The 22732-nt window shown below is 47.1% G+C and overlaps 1 protein-coding gene across 4 annotated transcripts in view; it reads right to left on the bottom strand.

Annotated features, from left to right (window-relative positions):
* Positions 1-22732, bottom strand: part of Rftn1 (raftlin lipid raft linker 1) — a 196641-nt gene that overhangs the window by 79077 nt on the left and 94832 nt on the right. For all 4 annotated transcript variants that reach the window (XR_015628840.1, XR_015628841.1, XM_087567211.1 and 1 more), the window contains 1 exon segment: positions 9499-9607. Coding sequence is in view for 2 of the 4 variants with exons in the window: in XM_087567211.1 (XP_087423337.1) it covers positions 9499-9607 (109 nt within the window). In the remaining 2 variants the exon portion in view is untranslated.

Raw genomic sequence — 22732 nt, 5'->3', positions numbered from 1 at the left:
TGTTTTTGTCTCAGCACAGTGTGGCGGTCTGGATGAGAGTTGGGTGAGATGGCCCCCCCATAGGTTTAGATGCTTGAACACTTGGTCTCCAGTTCGTGGTGCCCTTTGGGTAGGTTTAGGGAGTGTGGCTTTGCCTGAGGAAGTTTGCCAGTACAGGTGGCTTTGAGGTTCCAAGAGCCATGAGAAATATCAAGTTCTCACTCTGCCTGCTGCTTGTGGCTGCAGATGTAAGCTCACAGCTGATCTAGCCACCATGCCCACCACACTTCCTCACCATGATGGTGACAGACTTTTGGCCCTCTGGAGCTGTGAGTCCTAGTAAAACCCTTCCTTCAGTAGCTCCCTTTAGTCATGGCATTTTATCACAGTAATAGATAACTGACACATAGCCTACGTGGCAATGGAGAAAGAAATCAGGACACACATTTGATATGTCTTTAATAGTTTAAATTACTTATAGCCCATGTTGGTTTTAGTCAAAGTGTTTTCTAAACAAAGCATCTCCTTGTGTTTTCCTCAACACCTCTGCTTATGGTGGGTCAGTTTTGCTAATAATTCTATTAATGTTCCATGAAAGATGAAAAAAATAGGTTAGGGGCTAGGGTTTAGAGGGCAAGAGAGCTTGCTGCATAAGGGTGAAGACCAGCTCAAACTCCCAGCACCTGTGTCAAAGCCGGGCAGAGCAGCGCATTACCCCCGTGCTGGGTGGCGGCAGAGATGGGAAGCCTTGGAGATGTCTGGTTCAGTGAAAGACCCAGTCTGAAGTCAGGATGAAGACGAAAGTGTCATAGCATAGGTAACAGCCAACGCCCTCCTGCAGGCTCCAGGCATGCAGGCGTGCATTGCATAATCCCCTTCAGACAGAGACTACCATCATCTGAAGACACCGACTGCTGCATGCACTTCTCTTCAGGAATACCTGACTCAGTCTTGAAGTAGGAGCACCATTGGAATGAGTCTTTAAGAAATATAACAACGGGGGTTGGGGATTTAGCTCAGTGGTAGAGCGCTTGCCTAGGAAGCACAAGGCCCTGGGTTCGGTCCCCAGCTCCGAAAAAAAAGAACCAAGAAAAAGAAAAAAAAAAAGAAATATAACAGCGCTCAGCTTGTAAATTTTTGATGCGTGTTACAAACTAGGAAGAACTTGAAATGTCTGTGCCCTGATTCCCAGTGCAACCAATCACAATCTCAGTAATGGGGAAAAACAGTGGACGCCAGGCGTGCAGAGCATGTATGCCCATACCCCTCACCGAGTGGAAGGCAGAGATAGGAGGACTGAGTTCAAGGTCGGCCTAGGAAGTAAACAGAGAAGGTGAGGTGAACTTGAGCACAGATTCAAAAGGAATGAAGAAAGAGAAAAGCGAGCCAAGTAGGTTTCTGGAAACAGATCATAAAAATGACCTCCACTGCCAAGAGTTAGACCAATAGCAAGTAACTCTCACGGGCTGGAGAAACTAACTTGAACAGGAAAGCCATGTGTATAGTCCTTACGCACACAGGCATGTGCACACAGACCTGTATACACACACACACACACACACACACACACACACACACACACACACAGGGTTCAGCCCTGAGACCGAAATGGGACTTTTCAGAAGACAAGCACGAGCTTTGCCCTTCGGACATCCTAGCGTCTCTCACGGCACAGGGGCTCTGTGCCCCTTGAACTGGAACCTCAGATCCCTTGTTGAGAAGAACAAGGTTGAGCTAATTTAATAAGGCTATAGTAAGTTTTCTTCAGATAGCTTTTATAAAGGCCGTGTGGGGATTATAAATTCAAAGGGACCACTGTGACCGGGATGACAGCCAGGCACGGAGCAAGCAGAAGATGCAGGCTAGCCGGAGAGGATCCTCCAGCCTCAGCCTTCCAAGTGCTGTGATCACAGATGCACCCCCTTGGCAAGCTCAGTCCATTTGTGCTGACTCCTTACACACTCACCCACTTTTATACTGGCTTCAATAAAAGGGGCTTTCCCCTTTATTTTCTATAAAGGTTGACACGGAGCACATGATTCTTTAAGACTTGGCATTCAGAGAAGGGTGAGCTCAAACATCAGCCGGGTGTTAGATGTATGAGCACATGTCGACGTCAGACTGTCCCTGCTGCCACCACGAGTGAACTGTAAGAATGCAGATCCCAAATGATGTGTCGGAGTAAGCACATGAAGGCGATGTCTGTGCCAGGTGTCCCTGTCAGCACTCAGATTACAGAGTCACAAGAGGAGAAGTTGCACTAAAAAGGCACAGCATAAAACTGCTTCTTGAAGTATGTGGGGAAAAGACTCCACTCGTATAAAATTCGTAGAGTTTAAAATATATGTGTGTAGCTAGGCTAGTAACTAATATTAAAGGAAATGTGGTTGTTGGGAATGTATCCCTAAAAGGTTGTACGTTAAATGGAGTGTTTCGACACATACATATAACTCCAGTTTTTAGGGGGCTGAAGCAGGAGGATGAAGAGTTTGAGGCCGGCCGCGTACCAAGACCCTGTCTCAAAAACCAGTTACGGGCTGGGGAGACGCCTCCATGACTTGCGGCACACGCATGAACACCCAAGCTCGGCTCTTGAGAAGCTATGCAGAAAGCAGGTACAGCGTGTGCAGCTGTCAGCAGAATCACAGGCTCACTGGGCGGCCATGCTAGATAAAATGCTAGGCTCCAGGTTCAGTGAGCGAGCTGTAATGAGGCGGAGAGCTGTACAGGAAGACCCCTCATGTCGACATCTGGCACCCAGGCACCTGCGGTCTCTCACGCACCCTCAAATTACATAGCAAAGGTGACCCAAAACCATTTTCCCCCATGAGGAAAACAGTGCATTTTCTTTAGTTATTTTCTGTCGGGACACACATGCTCGGTGCTGTTCTAAGTTTCACTTCCCTTAAGACAGACCCTGAAAACTGGACCGTGTTTAAAAGAGTGAATTTAGGCAGCAGTGTCAGATGTGCTAAATCCTTAATTTATTAATTTTAATTTTTAACTTATTAATTTGATCTAGGTACAGTAATACATTTTTCTACTAACACACAGCATATTGTGGGGGTATTTCAGTGACAGAACCCGGACTGTCATGAGATACACTTGACATCAGACTCTGAAGAGTTCGTTTACTTAAAACAAAAAAGAATGTGCAATGTCCCATTATTGGCCGGAAAGGTACTATTTGGCAATACTCGGATACGTGGCACACAGCAGTGAAAGAATTCTCACTTTTAACACTCCTGTGCACGGGGCTCAGTTCACACGGGTGTTCACAGCACAGCCTGAGTAAATGCTAAAGAGCAAGCCACTCCTCTCCTGCTACAATACGGGACCAAGGGACCACGCTCGTGTCCCCAGGCTCAGCAACAGTGACCTTACCCACCCCGCCATCTTTCTGGCCCATATCTTTTTTTTTTTTTTTTTTGGTTCTTTTTTTCGGAGCTGGGGACCGAACCCAGGGCCTTGCGCTTCCTATGTAAGCGCTCTACCACTGAGCTAAATCCCCAGCCCCTGCTGGCCCATATCTTTTAAACAGGGCCATTATACACTTAAAAGTAAGTAGCTCTGCTGTCATCTCTACTGAGCAGACTCGGCGAGGACATAAACACCATCGTTCATCAGAGACCGAGGGGTAGCAGTCATCCAAGCTGGAAGAGCCGATATGTGTGAAGATATGAGTGGATATGAGTGGATACGATTGGCAGCGATGGCATATACTGGGCACCTGTTGCTCGTTTGTTCATCGGAATCTATGTGTGTGGACCTGGGACACTGTAGATGGCGTTTGTCTCACCATGTCTCCAGAATGACCCCTCCCCTTGCCCCACTGTGCTCTCATGCGCCCCTGACCTCTGTCGTCGTGTCCCCAGTTACTGGTGGGTTTGTGGGACAGGCATGAGCATGGGACATGAAAGGGCTCCCTAAGATAGTCCTTGAATCTCCCATCCAGCAGGTCCCCGCAGGCCCGCTCAAGGAGACAGGGTGAACTCGGACCAACCAGTACTGCATCATACAGAGGAAGAGAGATGAGGGATGGACCCCATCGGGAGGAGTGGGCAAGTTTATGACTTGAGCCCCTAGAGTGGGTGCCGAGGGACTTCAATGACCTCTGGACAGAACAGGGAGATCACAGACAATAAAAAAAAATGCAGTCAGAGCTGCAGGGGAGGCAGAGGAACCTCCTAAGAAAAGAGAAGCCTCCAGACAGCAGCCAAGCCCCCACGAACTTCTAAGCCTTCAGCTCCCTCCTACCTCCTCCAGCCTCAGACGGAGAGCGGTCTACCCATCCCTATATAGTAGTCCTGTGGTTCCCACCTTCATCTCCTGCAGCTGACTCATTCACTCCGTCTGTCTGTCTGTCTGTCTGCCTGTCTGTCTGTCTGCCTGCCTGTCTGTCTGTCTGCCTGTCTGTCTGCCTGTCTGCCTGCCTGTCTGTCTGTCTGTCTGTCTGTCTGCCTGTCTGTCTGCCTACCTGCCTGTCTGCCTGCCTGTCTGTCTGTCTGCCTGCCTGTCTGTCTGTCTGTGTCTGTGTCTCTGTCTCTCTCTGTCTCTCTCTCTCCCTCCTTCTTCCCTCCCCAAGTGCCAAACCCATTCTGTTCTGCAAGCCTTGAATTCACTTGCTCTGCCCTGAAGAGATCTCATTCTGGGACTCCATCTTTTTTTTTTTCTCCTCCCCCAAACGCCAAACCCTCACTTTTTCCCACCTTTTAAAAAATGCCACAGTTATCATGGTTTGTTGACAAACGGGACCTCGGCAAGGGCACAGAAGCCTTTTGTTTTACAGAATTTTCTTTTCACTTTGAGTTGGAATCTTGTGTCACATCAAGTCAGACCCTGGCTCTGGAGAAAGGCTCGGGGGCTCAGAGTACCTGCGCTCTTGATAAAGACTGGAGTTTTTGTTTTGTTTGTTTTCTGTTGCTGTGATACAAACCATGACCAAAAACGACTTGGGGAGGCACGGTTTATTTGGCTTCCGTGTTTTGATCACAATCCATCACCGAAGGACAGCAAGACAGAATTCGGCCAAGGGCAGAGGCAGGAACCACACACGGAATCAGTGTTGGCTTGTCCCTCTGGCTTCCTCGGTCAGCTATGTATTATAGAGCCTATGCCACCTGCCTAGGAATGGCACTGCCAATAGTGGGCTGGGCCCTCTACATAAATTGGCAACTAAGAAAATGCCTCGCAAAGATATGACCATAGGCTAATCTGATCTAGAAAAATTCCTCAATTGAGGTGTCTCTGGGTTTATGTCAAGTTGAGAACTGAAACTGTAACTGATTCCCCGGTCTTACATCGACAGACAGCTCACACTCGAAGAACAGACACCTTCTCTGGCCACCGGGGGTACCTGCATACATGTGGTGCACGTACATAACCTCAGAAAAATACACATAAAACAAGTCTCCCAGAGAATAAAGTTAGACTCTGTTTGTAGAGGGCTGTAACACTCATAAGCTCCCAGTAAGCAAGCACCAAGCCATGCTTGCCCCACAGGCAAAGCGTCAATTCTGCCCTTCTGTTCACCAAGAACTCCAAAGCTATCAGGTTTTCCCCCTTAGGGAGGCATCAGCAGTGTCCTCTGCCGAATGCAATCCAACGAATATCCGATCACATGTTCCCTTCGCCTGGGCAAAGCTCAGGGGCTCCCCTGATGTCCCTGAAATGGTTGTCCTCATTCAAGGCACCACACTCTTAGTTCCTGAGTGGTCCTACAGGTTTCTGGCCCCATCATCAAGGTGCGTATCTCAGGAACAAGGCCCAGCACCTTGAGCCGGGGAGCAAGGTCACCTGAACCAGGAAAAGGGAGTGTGGCCTCTCCTAGACAGGATAAGGGAGCTTTCATCCACAGAAGCAGAGCATGACCTGTGACCTATGACCTCTCAAGCCTATGTATCAACAAAAGTTGACCACAAGGAAGGAAAGGAGAGAGGGGGACAGAGGGACGAGACACTAATTTCTCCTTTTCTTCTCCTGTGGCCTGGAATTGGGCCCAGGGTCTTACACATGCTAGGCAAATGCTCTCCCAGAGACCTGTAGACCAGCCCTTGAATTTTTAGACAAGAGTCTCACAATGTAGCCCAGGCTATCCTTGATCCTCCTGCCTTAGCCTCCTGGGTGCTGGTATTACAGGATCTGTCATGACCTGCCACTGATATTTTGCTGTTTCTAGTACTCCGGCTCGAGGTTCCTTGCCATTCCCAGCATCCCCACAGGAAATTCAGGTGAACTTGCTACAGCAAGACCCTTTCCCATGTGATCAGAAGACGCCCACCCATGAAGAGACCACTTTTGCCTATGGATCTACTCCACACTGGAGACAGAGCCTGGCCTTGGGTCTTTTCATACTCTTGCCCCCACAGGCATGGGGCACTACTGACTTCCCCCTCCCATCTTGATTTACAGAGCCCTCTTTGGACGCCACTTCTCCAGTTCTCTTGGTTTCTCTGCAGCCCTCAGTGCCTCTTTTTCCCTGGGAAGGGGAGACCCAGGTAGGCCCCACTGTTCAGCAACCCAGGGCTGAATACTCACTAAGCTCCCAGTGCCAGGCAGAGCGAGCCTTCCCGGCCAGCTCGGGGTCCTCTTTGAAGATGTGTCACAAGCAGGTATTGGAAGACTAAGTGACCCTGAAACCTTCAAAGAGCTTTGCAACCTCAATCCTCATTTATACATGTATGATTGTGACACTTGTGAGCCACTGTCTGGTGTCACTGGCTCCAGCCTCCCGCTGCCACCACTTTAAAAGCTAGACCAGCGTTTGGGTCAGTAATGGCTCCTGCCTCTGTGGCTTGCCCTGAAGTCCAGATAGCATAAGAGGTTTGAACATTTTTATGAATGAACGTGCAGACCATTCGCTGTAGGGCTGGTTTCTTCCACTCTCCTCTGGGAACAGGCTATGCCTGAGGGCCTCAGTCAGCCCAGACCTACCCCTAGGACAACAGCGGAGTCCTGGCCCCAAGGGAATTCAGGGGACACAGTCATTCCCATAGCCTCCTCTGTATCCTTGGCTCTGGGACTTGGAAAGAATCTTGCTAAGCTTTCCAAGACTGCATTTGAAATGTTCTGTGCTCTGCAATCATTTGCACACAGGCCCTTTGGCTGACACCCTGCTGGGTAAGAGTGGGAAAATAGCACACAGTACCCTAGGTTTAACCACACCATGGCTCTCAGACCCTCTGTGCAAGGATGGCTGAGGGGAGGGGACTGTAAATTATAGTGCCTTCAGGAGATTCTACAGGACACAGAGATGACTTTACTTTTTCCAAACTGAGGGAAATAATAAGGGCTCATCCCACTTCTAGTCAGACTTTCTAGCCAAAAAGTTCCACTAATTTAAAACATTTGGTGGGAAAATCATATTGAGACTTTGCTTTTACGGGAGAAAAACCAGCCTGGTTTGCATTAAACTCTAACATGAAGAGAATATGAGTTTATCTCTCTTGATGGGACAATGGCAAACAGGCTAATTACCATTTTATCTGAAGACACGACTATTCCGTACAGGAGGAGGAGTCCTTACTTCACACACACGATGACCGGATATACAGTAATGACAGCAAGCCACAGGTGGATGGGAATGCCACCATCTCCTACCCGAAGGGCAATGAATCAGAAAAACCAACTCCCTCTCCACTAGCAGTCACTAATTACCCACAACCCAGAGTTTTTATTAAACATATAGAATGAGCAGGTGCAATTATAGCAATTGTTGAATGGTCCTCGGACACCGGTGCCTAGACACTCCCATATATCGTTGAGTGGGAAAAGAAACGGCTAGGCTAAGAGGGGAAATTAAAAGTTAAGTAGAATGCAGCTAACGTCCTCGAGGGCCTAGTCCCTATACAAATGTTGCATTAAGGAAGCACAACAGCCAAGTAACCCGCAGAGCAGGGTACTGATTCCTGGACGTCTAATGCAATGGGTCTGCCGCACAATGGTCTTGTTTGGTTATGGCCAAGGCACTCAGGAGCACATTGGAGATAGCATACAAAGCCCCTCCCCCACAGCTTCCTCCAACACCGGTAGCTATCTCAAGCAACCAAGTTGTAACCACACGTTCCCCAGGCTTCAGCTCATTAGCAACTGCAGCTCCTAGGAGGTCTCTGTCCAACTTTATTAGAGTATTATTTGCAATGAAGACTGCCCTACTCATGTAGACACGTGACTTAGAAAAACACTGTGTCTCTGCATCTATACACGTGTAAGCACGAACAAACCCACCTCTGTTCCTAAATAATCATCTAAATTCTACCAAAGTAGAGAAGCCCTTCATGGTCCTAGTAAAATTAGCTTCGTTTGACCCGTGGAGAGCTCATCTGGCTTTCAGTCTGGGGCTCCCGAGTGATTACTCCCAGGGCCTTGGAGCCTTGAATGCTCTACAGATGCAGATGCCAAAAGGAGGGAAGAAAACAAACAACCCTTAAAGGAACTCTCACTTCTCCGCTCTTCTGCAAAGTTCCTCATAACATAGCACTCTCTGTGGCTCTCTCTGGCCTCTTCTCTGCCTGGGTACGATGCCTGACCTCCATTGTTCCCACTGCCTCGGCTTGACCTGTCCCAGCACAGCCATGTCACCAATACTCCTGCTACCTCCCATCCCAGCCTCCCACCTCCCCTATCCCTGGCAGCCTCTGTAACCTGTGCTTCAGGTCAGTGGCTTCCTCACAGCACCGCTCCCCTACCCTGCCTTCCCAGCCATCAGGACCACAGTGAGTTTGTGCTGTGTCCCAACGCCTTCTATTTCTGGTTCAAAGTAGAAAATCCGATCACTAGCTATTTGGACCTCAAGTGGCTGTTTGGACTTGTGTGGGACCATTCCAGTCAGTTTCCTTGTGACATGTCAGAAACAGGCTGCAGGTAGCACTGCGGTACCACGAGATGACAAAGGCTCTGAAAAATTCCCAGGACCTAGTCATGTCAAAGCTTCCGCAATGTCATTGCTCATCATGTCACTCACAGGCCTGTGGTGGGGTGAAAAAAACCTACTGAGTGCCAGTCATAAAAGTGTGGCTCCTGTGAGTGAGCAGAGCCTAAGCCTCGGTTACAGTAACTATTACTGGTTTATGTGTCTACTACACTAGACAGTGTCCATCTTTAATTTAGAATGCACCCTCTATCCTCTGTCTGTGTGAGTGTGTGTGTGTGTGTGTGTGTGTGTGTGTGTGTGTGTGTGTCTGTCTGTCTGTCTGTCTGTCTGTCTGTCTGTCTCGGGTGCTGCACCGCATGACCCACCTAGAGCCAGGCAGTTAACTAATCACTATAACAAGATGGCACCTGTGAATCAGACCCACTCAAGGGTTTGGGTATGTTCAGTAGTGAGTCTGTAGGCCCGGATCCAACTCCAGCCCTAGAAGACAAGACACGGGGTTGCCCCGGCATCAGCAGAAGACCGTCTTGTTCCAGAGTCATCTCCAGTTGTACTCTTGCAGTGTGGCTAACGGGCTCACTGCTCTCCAGCACATCCACTTAGGCACCTGCCCTGTGAGCTGTTCCCTGTCTCACTGTGGTGCTTACCTTCTTAATGAACTCCGGGACGAGCTTCTGGTCTGCCAGGTGTTCTAAGGAGGAGCAGTGATCCAGTTCCAAGATGTACCCTTCATTGGGAAGCTCTGCCTTCTGGGACCTGGAGAAACCAAGAAAGAAATTCTGCACAGTCTTTCTTTATAGAAAGAATCACGGGAAAGGTCATGAAGCCTCCGGATGTTTCCTGAATGTAACGAACAAGACAGCAGTGACAGAAAACAAACTGTGGTAAACAAGACATGCATGGGCACATGCGTGTGTGTGTGTGTGTGTGTGTGTGTGTGTGTGTGTGTGTGTGTGTATGAATCTGTATGTGTTTATGTATGAATCTCTAGGTCACTGAAAGATCTCGGGAAGGTTGGGTACGATCTCAGCATTTAGTCTAACGCAGGAGGATTGAGACTTTGCAGTCGGCCTGGAATCTCAAAGACAGGGCAGAGACAGAAAGAGGGACAAGAAAGAAGGTTAGATGGAGAGAAAGGATGAAGGGAGGAGGGAGAGAAGAAAAAAGGAGGAAGGATATAGGAGGAGGGAGAGGAGTAGAAGGGATGGGCTTAGAGCTGGTCTCCGTGTAAAACATCATCACAGAATGACAGGTATAAGCAATATGGCTTATAGAGTAGACACAATGACAACGTTTGGGTGGACGGGGCTCTCATGTAACATGCTTCCATTGGTTTCCATCTTCTGGGGAAAGGCTTAGCAACAGACACACACACAGCCCATCCAAGCGGTGGCCTCTGCATGGAGAGGCCCCTCAGGGACAGATCTTGTGGCAACGATGTGGGGTAAAAGTGACGTCAGCTGTAACTCTCAAGCCGTCCTTTTCAATGAAGAAAACAGACTTAGAAAATGTATTTTTAAGGCTATTAATGGGCTCAACTCCCTACCAAGGAGAGGCTGGCAACACCTACTGAAATAAAAGATAAATCACGCATGTATACAAGAACATGCATGTATATGTGTGTGTGGATACATGTGCAAGCATGCACGTGTATGCCTGTACGTATGTGACAGAAATTAAAAGAGTATGAGGCTACTCCAAGCAGAAATTTTGGAGAAGCAGTGTGTAATGAAGGGTGGCCAGAGGTACAGGCCTTGGCTTTTGAGATGACTAGAGAGGCTTGCCTGGTTCACCCCACTGACGGCTGAGCTGGCTGCTCCCCTACTCAGACCCACCCTGACCCTGCACACAAGTGAACCATCCTTCAGGAGAGGCATGAGCGAATAGCCACCAGAGAGAGACTCCACTGATTCACAGTCACCTCTCTGTGACGTCTGTGTATCAACAGCATGGCCCTGGGGAGCCCTCGGAAGCTGCATGGTGTCAGAAGTTGAAGGAGTTTCTTAGGCCCACCAGGCCTGAAGCAACATGGTGTGCAGAGAACAATCAACACAGGATGTTACCTCAGTGGTTGGCCACAGGGTCCCTACCACAGGCCTAGATGCTCTGCACCAGCTGAGGACTAAGTGGCCTTCCTGGCGCTGTGAAGCTACCCTATCAGAGGTCTTTCAACACACACACACACACACACACACACACACACACACACCACTGCATACCACACATACACACTTGCATACCACACACAATCACCGAACATATCATCACACATACACATACCACACATTTCATACCACAAACACACACATAAACATATACACAATCACATACCACACACACAATACTACACATATCATCATTACATCACACACACAGCACAAACAGTACAGTAATTGTGAATTAATATTTGTTATCATAGTTTAAAAATGAAGCTCCAAGGTTCCCACATACTATGAAAAGCAATTTATGCTTCTATTAACCATCTGGGAATGATTTACATAAAATTTAAAAGAGAAAAAAATTACGGAGGCTTTGGTGTCCCCAGGTGTGAGATTGTGGTTCATTAAGCAACCTTCAACAGGTTATTTTTATTTCATCGCTTCCTCTAGCATATCCTTTCTGAGGTGGCATAGTGTTTGAAATGTAAACGAATAGGCTGACTTCAAACCGGTCCATCTGGAATAGACTAATTCTAACAGAATTAGCCAGCTCAGAACCCAGGCATCTTGTTTCAGTAGTTGGCCAGAGATTTAACCACGTTCTTACTTCTTTCCCTAGAAAATCTAAGACAGAAAAATCCAGACCTTTAAAAGAGATTTAGAGAAAGCATGCTGTCATCTGGGTTATGTGACATCTCAAATGGCAAAGAGTAGAACCGGGGAAAGACCTCTAACGATGTTTAGTCCTTCTAGCCCAAGGAAGGGCCCTGAGTTCAATCCCAAAATCCTTGTAAAAATCCAGGCCTGGCAGAGTTTATAATCCCATCACCAGGGAGGCAGAGACTAATGAATGCCTGCCAATCTCTGGGTGGCCACCCTGCCTAGCCTAGTCATTATACCCCAGGTCCCAATGAGAGACCTATCCATAAACAGTTCTTTGAGTAACATCCAATGTTGATCTCATCACACACACACACACACACACACACACACCACACACACTATACACACACACACGCTACATACACGCACAAACACACACACACACTACACACACCACACACACACTACACACACAAACACACACTACACACCCACCACACACACACACTATACACACACTACACACACAAACACACACTATACACACCACACACACTACACACACATACATATACACATACACACTATACACAGACACTACACACACACTACATATACACACACACGATACACACACAATACACACATACACACTACACACACACCACACACACACTACACACACTACACACACACAAACACACACTATACATACCACACACACTATACACACACACTATACACACACACTACACACATATTACATATACACACACACACAATACACATACACACTACATACACACAGACACAGACACACACACACACACACACACACGCACACACGCACAAGCACGCAACCATCCCAGCTCTTACACACATGGAGACTGACACCTGATACATATGGTTATTTATAAATGGCCATTAGGATTATAATCGCGGGTCCGCAGTCCATCATTGGAGGGAAAACAAGGCAGGAACTTAAGCCGCCAGCTGCATCACATCCACAGTCAGGAGCAGAAAGAAATAAATGCATATAGGTCTACTCACATACATGATCTCAGCTACTCTCTCCTCTCTTAGTGTTCAGGAGCGCCTGCCCAAGGACTGGCTCTTTGTGTATCAGTTAATGACCAAGACCCTGACCCAGGTAACTGCTCAAACGAGGATCTCTTCTCGGGAGACTTTAGGTTGTGTCAACAGTTAAAACTGCCAACTCAGCAGACACACCACAGAGTTTTAGACAGTAAGGACATCATGCTGTGAGCCACTCAGAGTGACATAACATCACAGAACACAAGCATCTCAGTCCCTGAGAAGGAAGACATGGGGACACTCTGTTCAGAAATGCACTCTCGGAGGACAGGCCTGGTAAGGCAGTTGAACAAGCATAGCCCAGAATGGTAACAAGTATGCGTGTCCCTGAAAATCACCCCGGGATAAAGAAGTGGCTCCTAGAAGCCTCCGAGAGGCAGGGTCTGGCTTCTGAGGAAATCACAGTGTAAGGGGACAGCCAGCTTCTAAGTAAGAAGCAGTGACCAGAGTCTCCTGCTAGGTGGTCACCTGTGGGCGAGGAAAAGGCCATATATACTCCCCAAAAGCCCTGTGGTCTTAGAAAAGGACACAGGAAACGCCTACCTTCCCCTAGCTTGGAGCTCTGATGTCTGTACTTCTAGAATAGAGAGATGTGGATTGAAACACAAGGAAAACAGAGGGTCACAATGTGATCCGTGTGGGGACATGGGACTGACAGCCTCCCAGGTTGTTGTGTTTGAAAACACCACAAGCAGCAAAGCCTGGAGAGGTTCAGGGACACATTATGACATGCGTTTATTATCTCCCAGGCCCGAACTTCATAAGTGGTCTTGTAGTTCAGAAGCTGAAGAGTCCAGAGCTAGCTAGAAAGGTGCCACATCTACCCTAAACCTTGAGACAGTTTCCTCAAACTTCCTGGGCTTCCGTTGCTTTCCTGGCAGGTAGGACTGCGGTGAGTATCTGTCTAATAGAAAGCCCACAGGGACAGGATCATACAGACCTCCCAGAACACAGAGAAAAAAGAGCTTTTAGTCGGAAGTACACAGACGTTCTTGAAGGACCACATAGGTGACATGGCTTGACGGTTTAAAAGGACCCTCCCCTTCCAGCTTGAGGGGCAGCTGGGAGACAATCTCAGTAGATGCTTTCCAAGCAGTCTGGGGATGGGGAGAAGCAATGGGACCTCCTGCTTTCAAGGTGGCATCTTTATAATACCCCAGAGACGGGTTGTAGGGTGTGAAGGGAAGAAAGCAGGGGAGATGGCTCCCACAGATCGCTGCCCTTGCAGTTAGAGAGAGGGATGAATGAAATTCGCCACAGTCACAATGGGAAATGCTTTGGCTGGCACAGGTGTGGCAGGGGAAGAGGACTGACAGTTCAGTTCCATCCATGGTAAATGGGACATACCCAGATGACATCAATGGTAAATAAATGTGACATACCCAGATGACAGACCTCCACGTAGAAATGTCTGCCAGACAGTGGAAAATACATTCAAGTCTGAAGCTAGGGCTGTGACTTGGTTTGCAGACTGCCTGACTAGCATTTGTAAAGCCCCTAGTTTAATCCTAACTGCTGAGTGAGTCCGGCATGGCGTTGCACACCTGTAATTCCAGCACTGGGGGGGGGGGGGGGGGGGGGGGGGGAGCCGGGAAAACCAAATGTTCAAGGCCATGCTCAACTGTGGCACAAGTTCAAAGGCAGCCTGACCTACACAAGACTCTGTGTCAGGAAGAAAGAAATGGAGTGGGGGGAAGGAAGGGGAGGAGGAGGGAGGGAGGGAGGGATTCACACACTCTCCAACTCAGGTAGCATCGACATGGTGGTTAAAGCCTGAGACCAGCTGAGATCTTCCAGGATTCTCAAGACTCTTCATTCTAAGAACCCAGGGAAGCAAGGAAGAGATCACGGTAAATCTAAAACACAGAGCTATCTGAGGGGACTGTTTTCTGGAAGTCGATTAAGGCAGCTTGCTGCTGAGGATGGGAGAAGTTACCCTGTCAATTGCTTGCACGAACAAACTCGGCATCCTCTCTCTAACTTGCATATTCTTCCAAAATCACATTCGAGGGCACAGGTCTGTGGGTCCTTGTGTGCCTTTAATATCTGAGTACTCTGTTAAACCAACAGACTGTCAAGATACTGTGCAGGATTGGTTCAAGATACCTGGGGTCCTTTAGAGACAAATGTGCTTCTGGATTGTCTCCTAGAAGCAACCTTGGGGAGATTTAAGGGAGCTCTCTAGTCTGTCCCTGCACGGGCCTCACGGGTGTTCGTGGCACTGGAGAGTAGAGGGTGTCTAAGTTCAGTCACTCCAAAGGAGTCCTCATAGCTTGGGAATGACCCTCTCCGAGTCATTAAAGATGCACACGTCTAAGTAAATCCTGTTACTACAGGTTGCTATAAACATCTGAAGTGATCGCAGGCAAAACAGGGAAGCCCTGACTGAGTTCTCCTTACCAAGTAAGAATAACTTGTAAGCTGAGCTCATTTGGGTCCTTGGGGGGCAAATCTAATTTAAAGCTACTTAAAAGTTCTTTAAAAAGGATCAACTATGTAAGTAATAAACACATGGCAGAGAGCCATGATATGCATGACTTTTCAGTAATAAATGTGCAACAGATCTCACGCCAGCATCTTAATCTTAGATGTCATGACCTAAGTCATTTTAAAGATGAGTCTAAGTTATTCCCCTTTGCCTAAGCCAGCGGGCAAAGCTTAAATTCTAGCCATAAAAAGAAGAGAGGTTGTCTAGCTCACCAGCAAAGCTATTTCTGCTCTATATAGAAATAATTGTGAGACACAAGAACAAGCTTAGACTGGAGCACTTCTCCAGCCAGATAAAAAGTTATTTAGTAAATATCAGTTGTCAAAAACAAATCCTTTATCTCTGGGAAACAGGAAGAGAGGTTAGCACTCAGCCATTCCAGCCAATCCTTTTTTTTTTGTCTTTCTTCCTCCGAAACAACAAACACCAGGTTAAATTAGAAAGGTCAGAATAGCTATTTTTGGCTTTGTTCTTTAAATAGTAGAGAAAGAAACGAGCCAGCCGTAGCCCTGTGCTGATTATCTTTTGTCAACGTGACACAAGCTAGAATCTGAAAGGAGAGACCCTTAACTGGAAAACAAAATGCCCCATCTGACTGGCCCGTAGGCCGCTCTGCCAGGGCGCTTCCTTGATTAAGGATTAATGTGGAAAGGCCCAGCCCACTACAGGCAGTGCCAGCCCTGGTCATGTGAGCTGAGTGACCAATGAAGAGCAAGCCGCATGGGGTTGGTGGCATCAAGTCAGATATTGCCCTTAAGAAACGTACAGTGCAAGGGGTGGAGAGATGGCTTAGGAGTTAAGAACATTTGCTGCTCCAGGAGAAAACTTGGGTTCGATTCCCAGCAGCGAACTCCAGCTCCAAGGAATTATCCAATGTCTCTGGTCTCGACACACACCTATACTCCATGTACACACGGGCACAGGCAGGCTGACACTCTCACACTCGTGCGCGCACGCATTTACAAAGAACAAAATATTAAAAATAAAACAAACTATATTCGAATAGAAGCAGGAGATTTATTTCTACTGTCTAGGGCCAGGAAGTACTTCTTGAATTAAGGGGCAGATGAACGGCATCTTTAATGCTGTTTAGCGATTAGTCACAGAGCCGTAGAGGATAGAAATTGGTGAAGTCCTGGCTAGAATACAAGTGGATGGAACAAGATGGAAATACGAGTCAGTTTGGCAACGCTCCCTGAACACAGGGAGGCATGCTTGTTACCCAGCTGTGCCAAGAGTAGGTGGCAGATGCATGGAGTAACCCACGGTTAGAATGAGTCTGGGGAAGGCAGTCATTGGTGCCTAAAGAAGTGGATCGGGGACAAGCGGAACTTCCCTTCATCCTGACAGGAAGTTCAAGGTGGCGTCACATTAAGCTGGTCGCACAGTGTGATACAGAAGAACGGAAAGATTTTTGAGTGAGAGAGAGAGAAATCTCAAGCACTTCTTCGCCCCGCCTTCGGTGGCTTGTGGGAGGATAATAAACCAAGATGTTCCTGAGATGCTTCTGAAATAATCAGAAAAAGTGAAGATTTTTCTACAATTTGTATAATCCATCTTTAAAAAATGAAAGAAGGAAAAAAAAAACCTACAACTATGAACCGAGAGCAATGGAGTTCGAAGTTCCCCTAACGCTACCCTAAAGGTTAAAAAGTGCTGCAGAGGAAAAAGAGTGGTGGAAAAGAATAAGGAAAGAAACCTTCACGGATCTTTAATGGATGCAGCAACAGAAGCATCGGGGAAGCCCAGGAGGAGGTGGGAAGGAGGGTGTGCCCACCAGGCCACTGCCTCTTTTGATGTCCCCTGCCCCTGCCACCGGCGGATACTTATTTCTGCCAAAAAGGACTGGTATCTATCGGAACATTCTGGAAACGATGACGCCGTCACCACACACTCTCAGGGAGCTGTGTGCTGCCAAGCGAGTGTCTGTTACAGGGGAACATCGACACACTCCACCGTTACTTTAGAGGACATCTTGCCACATCCTGTCTCGGAGCTTACAGCTGTGTCTCTGCTAGATTAAACCACCTAACTCCTAGTTCAGGGCCAAAAGAATGTCAGCGACCGAGCTCCAGGGACTCTTGGCACCTCTATCCCACACCGGCTGCACCCATATACACAGCTAAACTTGCTATTGATTGTAAACTGTAATAAATCTGTTTTAAAAAGAACATGAGGTACTTTGTCTTCCCCTCCTCACCTCCCCACAGGAGACTATTTTAGCTAAAATAACCCGCAGATCAACCTTCTGGAGCTCTTAGCTGAAAGTGTTCCTCTGGACACGGCCATTCCCAGACAGCCTTCCTGCTTCATAAAGGCTGCCTCTGGTGCCAGGATACCTTCAACCTAATCAGAACCCAAGCGGCAGAGACTACTGACTCCATTTTTTTTTCTCCCAAATTCTCTGAAAATAACTATAAAAAGTACTCTCTGTTCCCTCTCTGTGCGAGTCGTGTCTTTTTCCACATATATCACTACTGCTGACCTAGCACGGACGTCTCAAAGTGACTTCAAAGCTCTAAGCAAGTTACTTCTAACAATAATGTTGAACCCCATGCTCTCGAAAATATGAGGCAAAAATTATCCTCAAATTGCTATGTTAATGTAATTACAGTTTCAGTGGGTTTTACTGTGACCTGAGAAAATCACTTGAGGCTTCATACAAAAATAAAACAAGGGGCTGGGGATTTAGCTCAGTGGTAGAGCGCTTACTTAGGAAGCGCAGGCCCTGGGTTTGGTCCTCAGCTCCGAAAAAAAAAAAAAAAGAACCAAAAAATAAATAAATAAAACAAAACACAGAAGTGACCCTTGTCTGGAAGAATTGTTCTCTTACTACTATCCATGCTGCAAATTTATTGTAATCATTTATTATAATGTGAAGGTTGGGGATATATGCCAGTGGTAGAGACTGTGTTTAGCGAAGTGCGAGGCCCTGGGTCTGATCCCTAGCGAGGGAGAGAAATAATGCAGAACCTACTAAGGAAAGAAACAATGGAGGTCTTAGGGCTAGAGAGATGCTCTGGGGTTATGAACACTTACTGTTCCTTCTGAGGACGTAAGTTCAGTCTCCAGCACCCATGCTGGAGAGCTCCAGCTCCAGGGAGGGTCTGATGCCCTCTTCTGGCCTCCACAGGCACCTGCAGTCATTCACACACACACACACACACACACACAGCACACACAATATCAAACACCCTCTTTTAAAAATCAGGACAAATTAAGACCTACATGGAAAGCCTAATCATGAATAACATGCCATTTCATTGGGTGGTAAAGTCAGGTGGGTATAGGAAATGTTTCTGGCTAAGGTGGCTTCCTAAGAATAAAGACCTGACTTGCTCATTAACTCAGACATTCTAAATGGGAAGCAGCCTTGTGCACCAGCAGATGCTTGGCCATGTCTGGAGCCATTTGTGACCGCTCCAAGTACAGGATGGGAAATGAGCTACCACCAACACGTAGATGTCAAGAATGCCCCGTGAGGCACAGACAGTGCTGTTCAATGGTCCGGTCCAAAATGTCAAACATCAAGGTTGAAAAACCGCACCCTAACAAGTAACCAACGCTGTACAGTGACCCGACGCGCGCAGGCTCTGAGGCAGTGAGCTGCTCTCGTGATTATGGATGAAGACGGTTAAGTCATACCAACACAGCTTCAGTAGGCACATGGGCTTTTCACTTCTAGGATGATCTGGGTTAGCGGGCACAGCAGTTCCGGGGACTTAAGCAACGTGGGCTGAGGAATGAACACGTCAAAGGATGTGCATGTATCATAAACTTCCCTCTGCAGAGATGAGATCAATTTAAAAAAAGGTAACTCTTCCACAAGACAAGGAAGGCACCTCACCAGCACACGCTCATTTAGGCAGAGTGGAGAGACAATAACGCATCCATGGTCCCTGCGCTGTCCCCTGCAGAAAGTGACCAGTCCCTGGCAGTCAGAGACATGAACACCCCAGAAGCTCTGAACAGTATGTGCCAGTCTCTAGTGAGTACACCAGTCTGGGGATGAGTGTGGCCTCTGCTCTTGCAGCCCCCTCCAACAGAGACAAACAATGCTACAGACCTGGGAGGATCCCTGAAATTCCCTGAGGCCACTTCCACAAGCCCCAGGGTCTGTGAGGTCAAAGGTGGTATCTTTTTACACTGAGAGTCTTAAGTACTCTCCATGTAACCTTCGCTCCCCACCACCTCAGTGGTAAAAAGCCATCAATAAGTCCTGCTTTGCTTTTCTGGGATATAAAGTGGAAAGTTGGTAGTAAGGGAAAATAATAATGTCTTTTTGCTTCAAATGGTGTCTGTATGAAATCCCGGCTGAACACGTAACAGTGTCTTCAACCAATATTACAACAAAAACAACCATCACCACGACGGCACACTGAGAATTAATTATGATGCTTAGTACACGCAGTACTGTAGCACTGTGCAATTAGCACACACAGGAGTGCAACAAAGGACTCTCAGGCCCTCAGAAACAGGTGCTGTATGAATACGAGTTTCTAATGTGGATTTTGAAGTCTTTGTAGGCGTGTTAAGTTCCAGCTCATGGTGGATGAATAGGAAGGAAATGAAATGATAAACCTTCCTAGATCATATTCATAGCATTTACATCTATGCAAAAGGTTCTATCCTTCAACCAGTTAAAGTGTCGTAGAAAACATTGCATAGACTAGAAGGATACTCATCACGCTGAGAACTACAGGACATGGAGATCCCTAACGATGTCCTCACATGCATCTGAAAGTTATCTCTCACCTGCTCTTCATTATATTCTTATTGAAAACGTAAAATTTAATTAGTACTACCACCCGTAATGTCCATCACACTGTCAAAGAGGAAGAAAGATTTATATAAAAAATAAAAAGTGTGTCAGGAAGATTTAAAGTAAGACCGCGTGGAGTCTTAAATTTAGTATAGATAAGACATATAAGCCCAAAACACTTTAATGAAAGTATTTGCAACTGAATTACTGTTCTGTATGCATACAAGCCATCAAAATTGTGTCTCAGTGTCCCCTCTGGCCCCCTTCAATGTCACAGAATAAACTTCCCTCCCAGAGAACCCATCGTTTGAAGAGTTTGAAGAGTGTCTGTGTAGGAGGAAGGGGCTTATTTTATTTAAAAAACAGACACAGATCCTTCAGAGTCCTGTGGCATTCATATATATTTTAACATCAACAGAAAACTCAAAGAAAGGCAGCTCTCCTGAATCTGTGTGGAGGCAGCCTGTTCACCATTCTCTGCCGCTCTGGAATACTAGTGGGGAAAGTCTGGGAAGCACTCGAATGCTAATTTTACAAAAATAAAAATAAATTGGGGAAGGCCCCACACAACCAGAGCCAGCTCAGAGACCAGGGGAGATGCGTCTCCATGCAAACAAGCGTTGTCTCTTCTCTTTTCTCCACTTTGGACAAAGGCAGACACTTTGGAGAAGAGGATGAAAAAAGTGGAACAAGACGTTTAGGGGTGTGGATTGGAAAAAACTCTCTCCCATGGAGGACATGGCTCGATGCTGGCATATTAAGGGAAGTGCAAACACAATAATTAACAAGGAATCCCGTGGCTTCAACACACCGGAAAGGGTGTTGCTCCTGAGGGGACCCGGGAAATAAGAAGAATAAATTAGAGTAGGCTGGGTGACACTGAAGAGCTCCTGGGGGCTGTGGAGGGGCAGCAGAGTTAATCAGGTTTGACACACACCTTAGGAAGCTGGGGAAGCGGTGAGCACCCTTCCTGTTTCTGAATCCACAGTAATGAACTCCACACTGAACAGACACCCACTTATTTATTTTCTGCTCAGATTGCAGAATCAAGCTTCCTAGCTTCCTGCGTTTCTCTGCTGTCTGGAAACACGCCTGTTTCCCATCAGAGTAACACATGTCAATCACCATCAGGCCTGCGACGACTCTCTTCCCCATGTGTAATTCTAACAATCAGCGAGCTTCAGGCCGATCCCCAGCCTCGGGTGTGAGCATTTTCTAGGGCGCACTTTGGTAGAAGCTCTCCGCCCTCTGAGCATTTCCCTTGATTACAAAGCCTCTTTTCAGAAGCCCTATAATTCTCCCAAGAGTTGAAGTAATTGGTAAAAATTAGAGCTGAAGGGACATGGAGTCCACTTAGAGGGGGCACTTGCAGCTATAATTTTTAGAAAAAATTTTTCCTTTTAGTTCCAATATAATTCTGCACTTTTCCAATTCTGCCCTTTTCAAATGCCAAAGAAAATGTTCCTGTTATCTTGTGGGCCATGGAAAAGGCAGCGTAATGCATTCATGCTCCATTTAAGGTCTACAAAGAGTTCCCTTCCTGCGAAGGGCGTCCTTTAGACCCCTCTTTAACAACTGAAAAATAATACACAAATGCTCCTGTTGCAAATCACTGTTACTCCTGCCTGCGAAGAAAGGTGTGTGTGTGTGCGCACACACCTGTGTGTGTGTGCCTGTGTATGTGCCTGTGTGTGTGTGCGCCTGTGTGTGAATGCCTGTGAGTGCCTGTGTATGTGTGTGTGTGTATGTGTGTGCCTGTGTATGTGCCTCTGTGTGTGTGCGCCTGTGTGTGTGCCTCTGTGTGTGCGCCTCTGTGTGAGTGCCTGTGTATGTGTGTGTGTACCTGTGCGTGCGCCTGTGTGTGTGCACCTGTGTGTGTGTGCCTGTGTGTGTGCGCGTGTGTGTGCACGTGCGCGTGTATACATTGTTACCTTCAGTTCATGCTAGGTAGCTGTATTATCAAGATGTCCTCTCACTTTGGTAAATAATAATCCAGATACAGAGCAATTGGTAATTGATTTATTATTTTTTTTAGTGAGTAACGGTAGCTAAACTCCAAGGCATGACTCTAATATTGGAATCTTTTTAAAAATTGATTATTATTTATCTATTTTGTGTACTGAGTGTTTTTTGTACGTATATGAGTGCCCCGTGCAGGAGAGGGTGATGGGTCTCCTGGAATTACAGTTAGAGATGGTTTTGAGCTGACATGATGGGAAAGGCTGGGAAACAAACCTGGCTCTTCTCCGGGAGCAGCGAGGGCTTTTAATTGCCATCACTTTAGCCCCTGCTGTTCTTTAGAAAACAACAACCAAAAAGATTGACTTTAAATTGCATTTAATTGTATATGCACCTTACGCTACTGGACCCCTGCACCTGAGTTACGAGTGGTTGAAGGTTGCTCAAACGGGCGCTGGAACCTCTTGTGGGTCCTCTGGAAGAATAGCAAGCCATCCACTTAGCCGCTTGCCATCTCTCTAGCTCTGAAGGCAGAGTTTTATCAGATTCTATTTAATGAAAACTACTGAACGACGCTCCTGCCACTCAAAGAAGTGATGGACTCCAGGGATGGAGAACGATTCCGCGAGGAGGACGGGAGAAGCCAACGGGTAAAATAAAACCACTGAATTCCGAGAAATCCAAAGTCTACTGTGTGTGAACGAGAGAACGAGCCCCTATAAGGTCTACCTCAGTTAGGGTTTCTACTGCTAGGAAGAGACAGCATGGCTCAGCAACTCTTATGAAGGAAAACCTAACTGGGGCTGGCTTACAGT

This window comes from Rattus norvegicus, chromosome 9, assembly GCF_021556685.1.
Source record: "Rattus norvegicus strain SHRSP/BbbUtx chromosome 9, alternate assembly SHRSP_T2T, whole genome shotgun sequence".
NCBI lineage: Eukaryota > Metazoa > Chordata > Mammalia > Rodentia > Muridae > Rattus > Rattus norvegicus.
The sequence above is the reverse complement of the archived record's forward strand: the minus strand, read 5'-3'. Positions and strand labels throughout refer to the sequence as shown.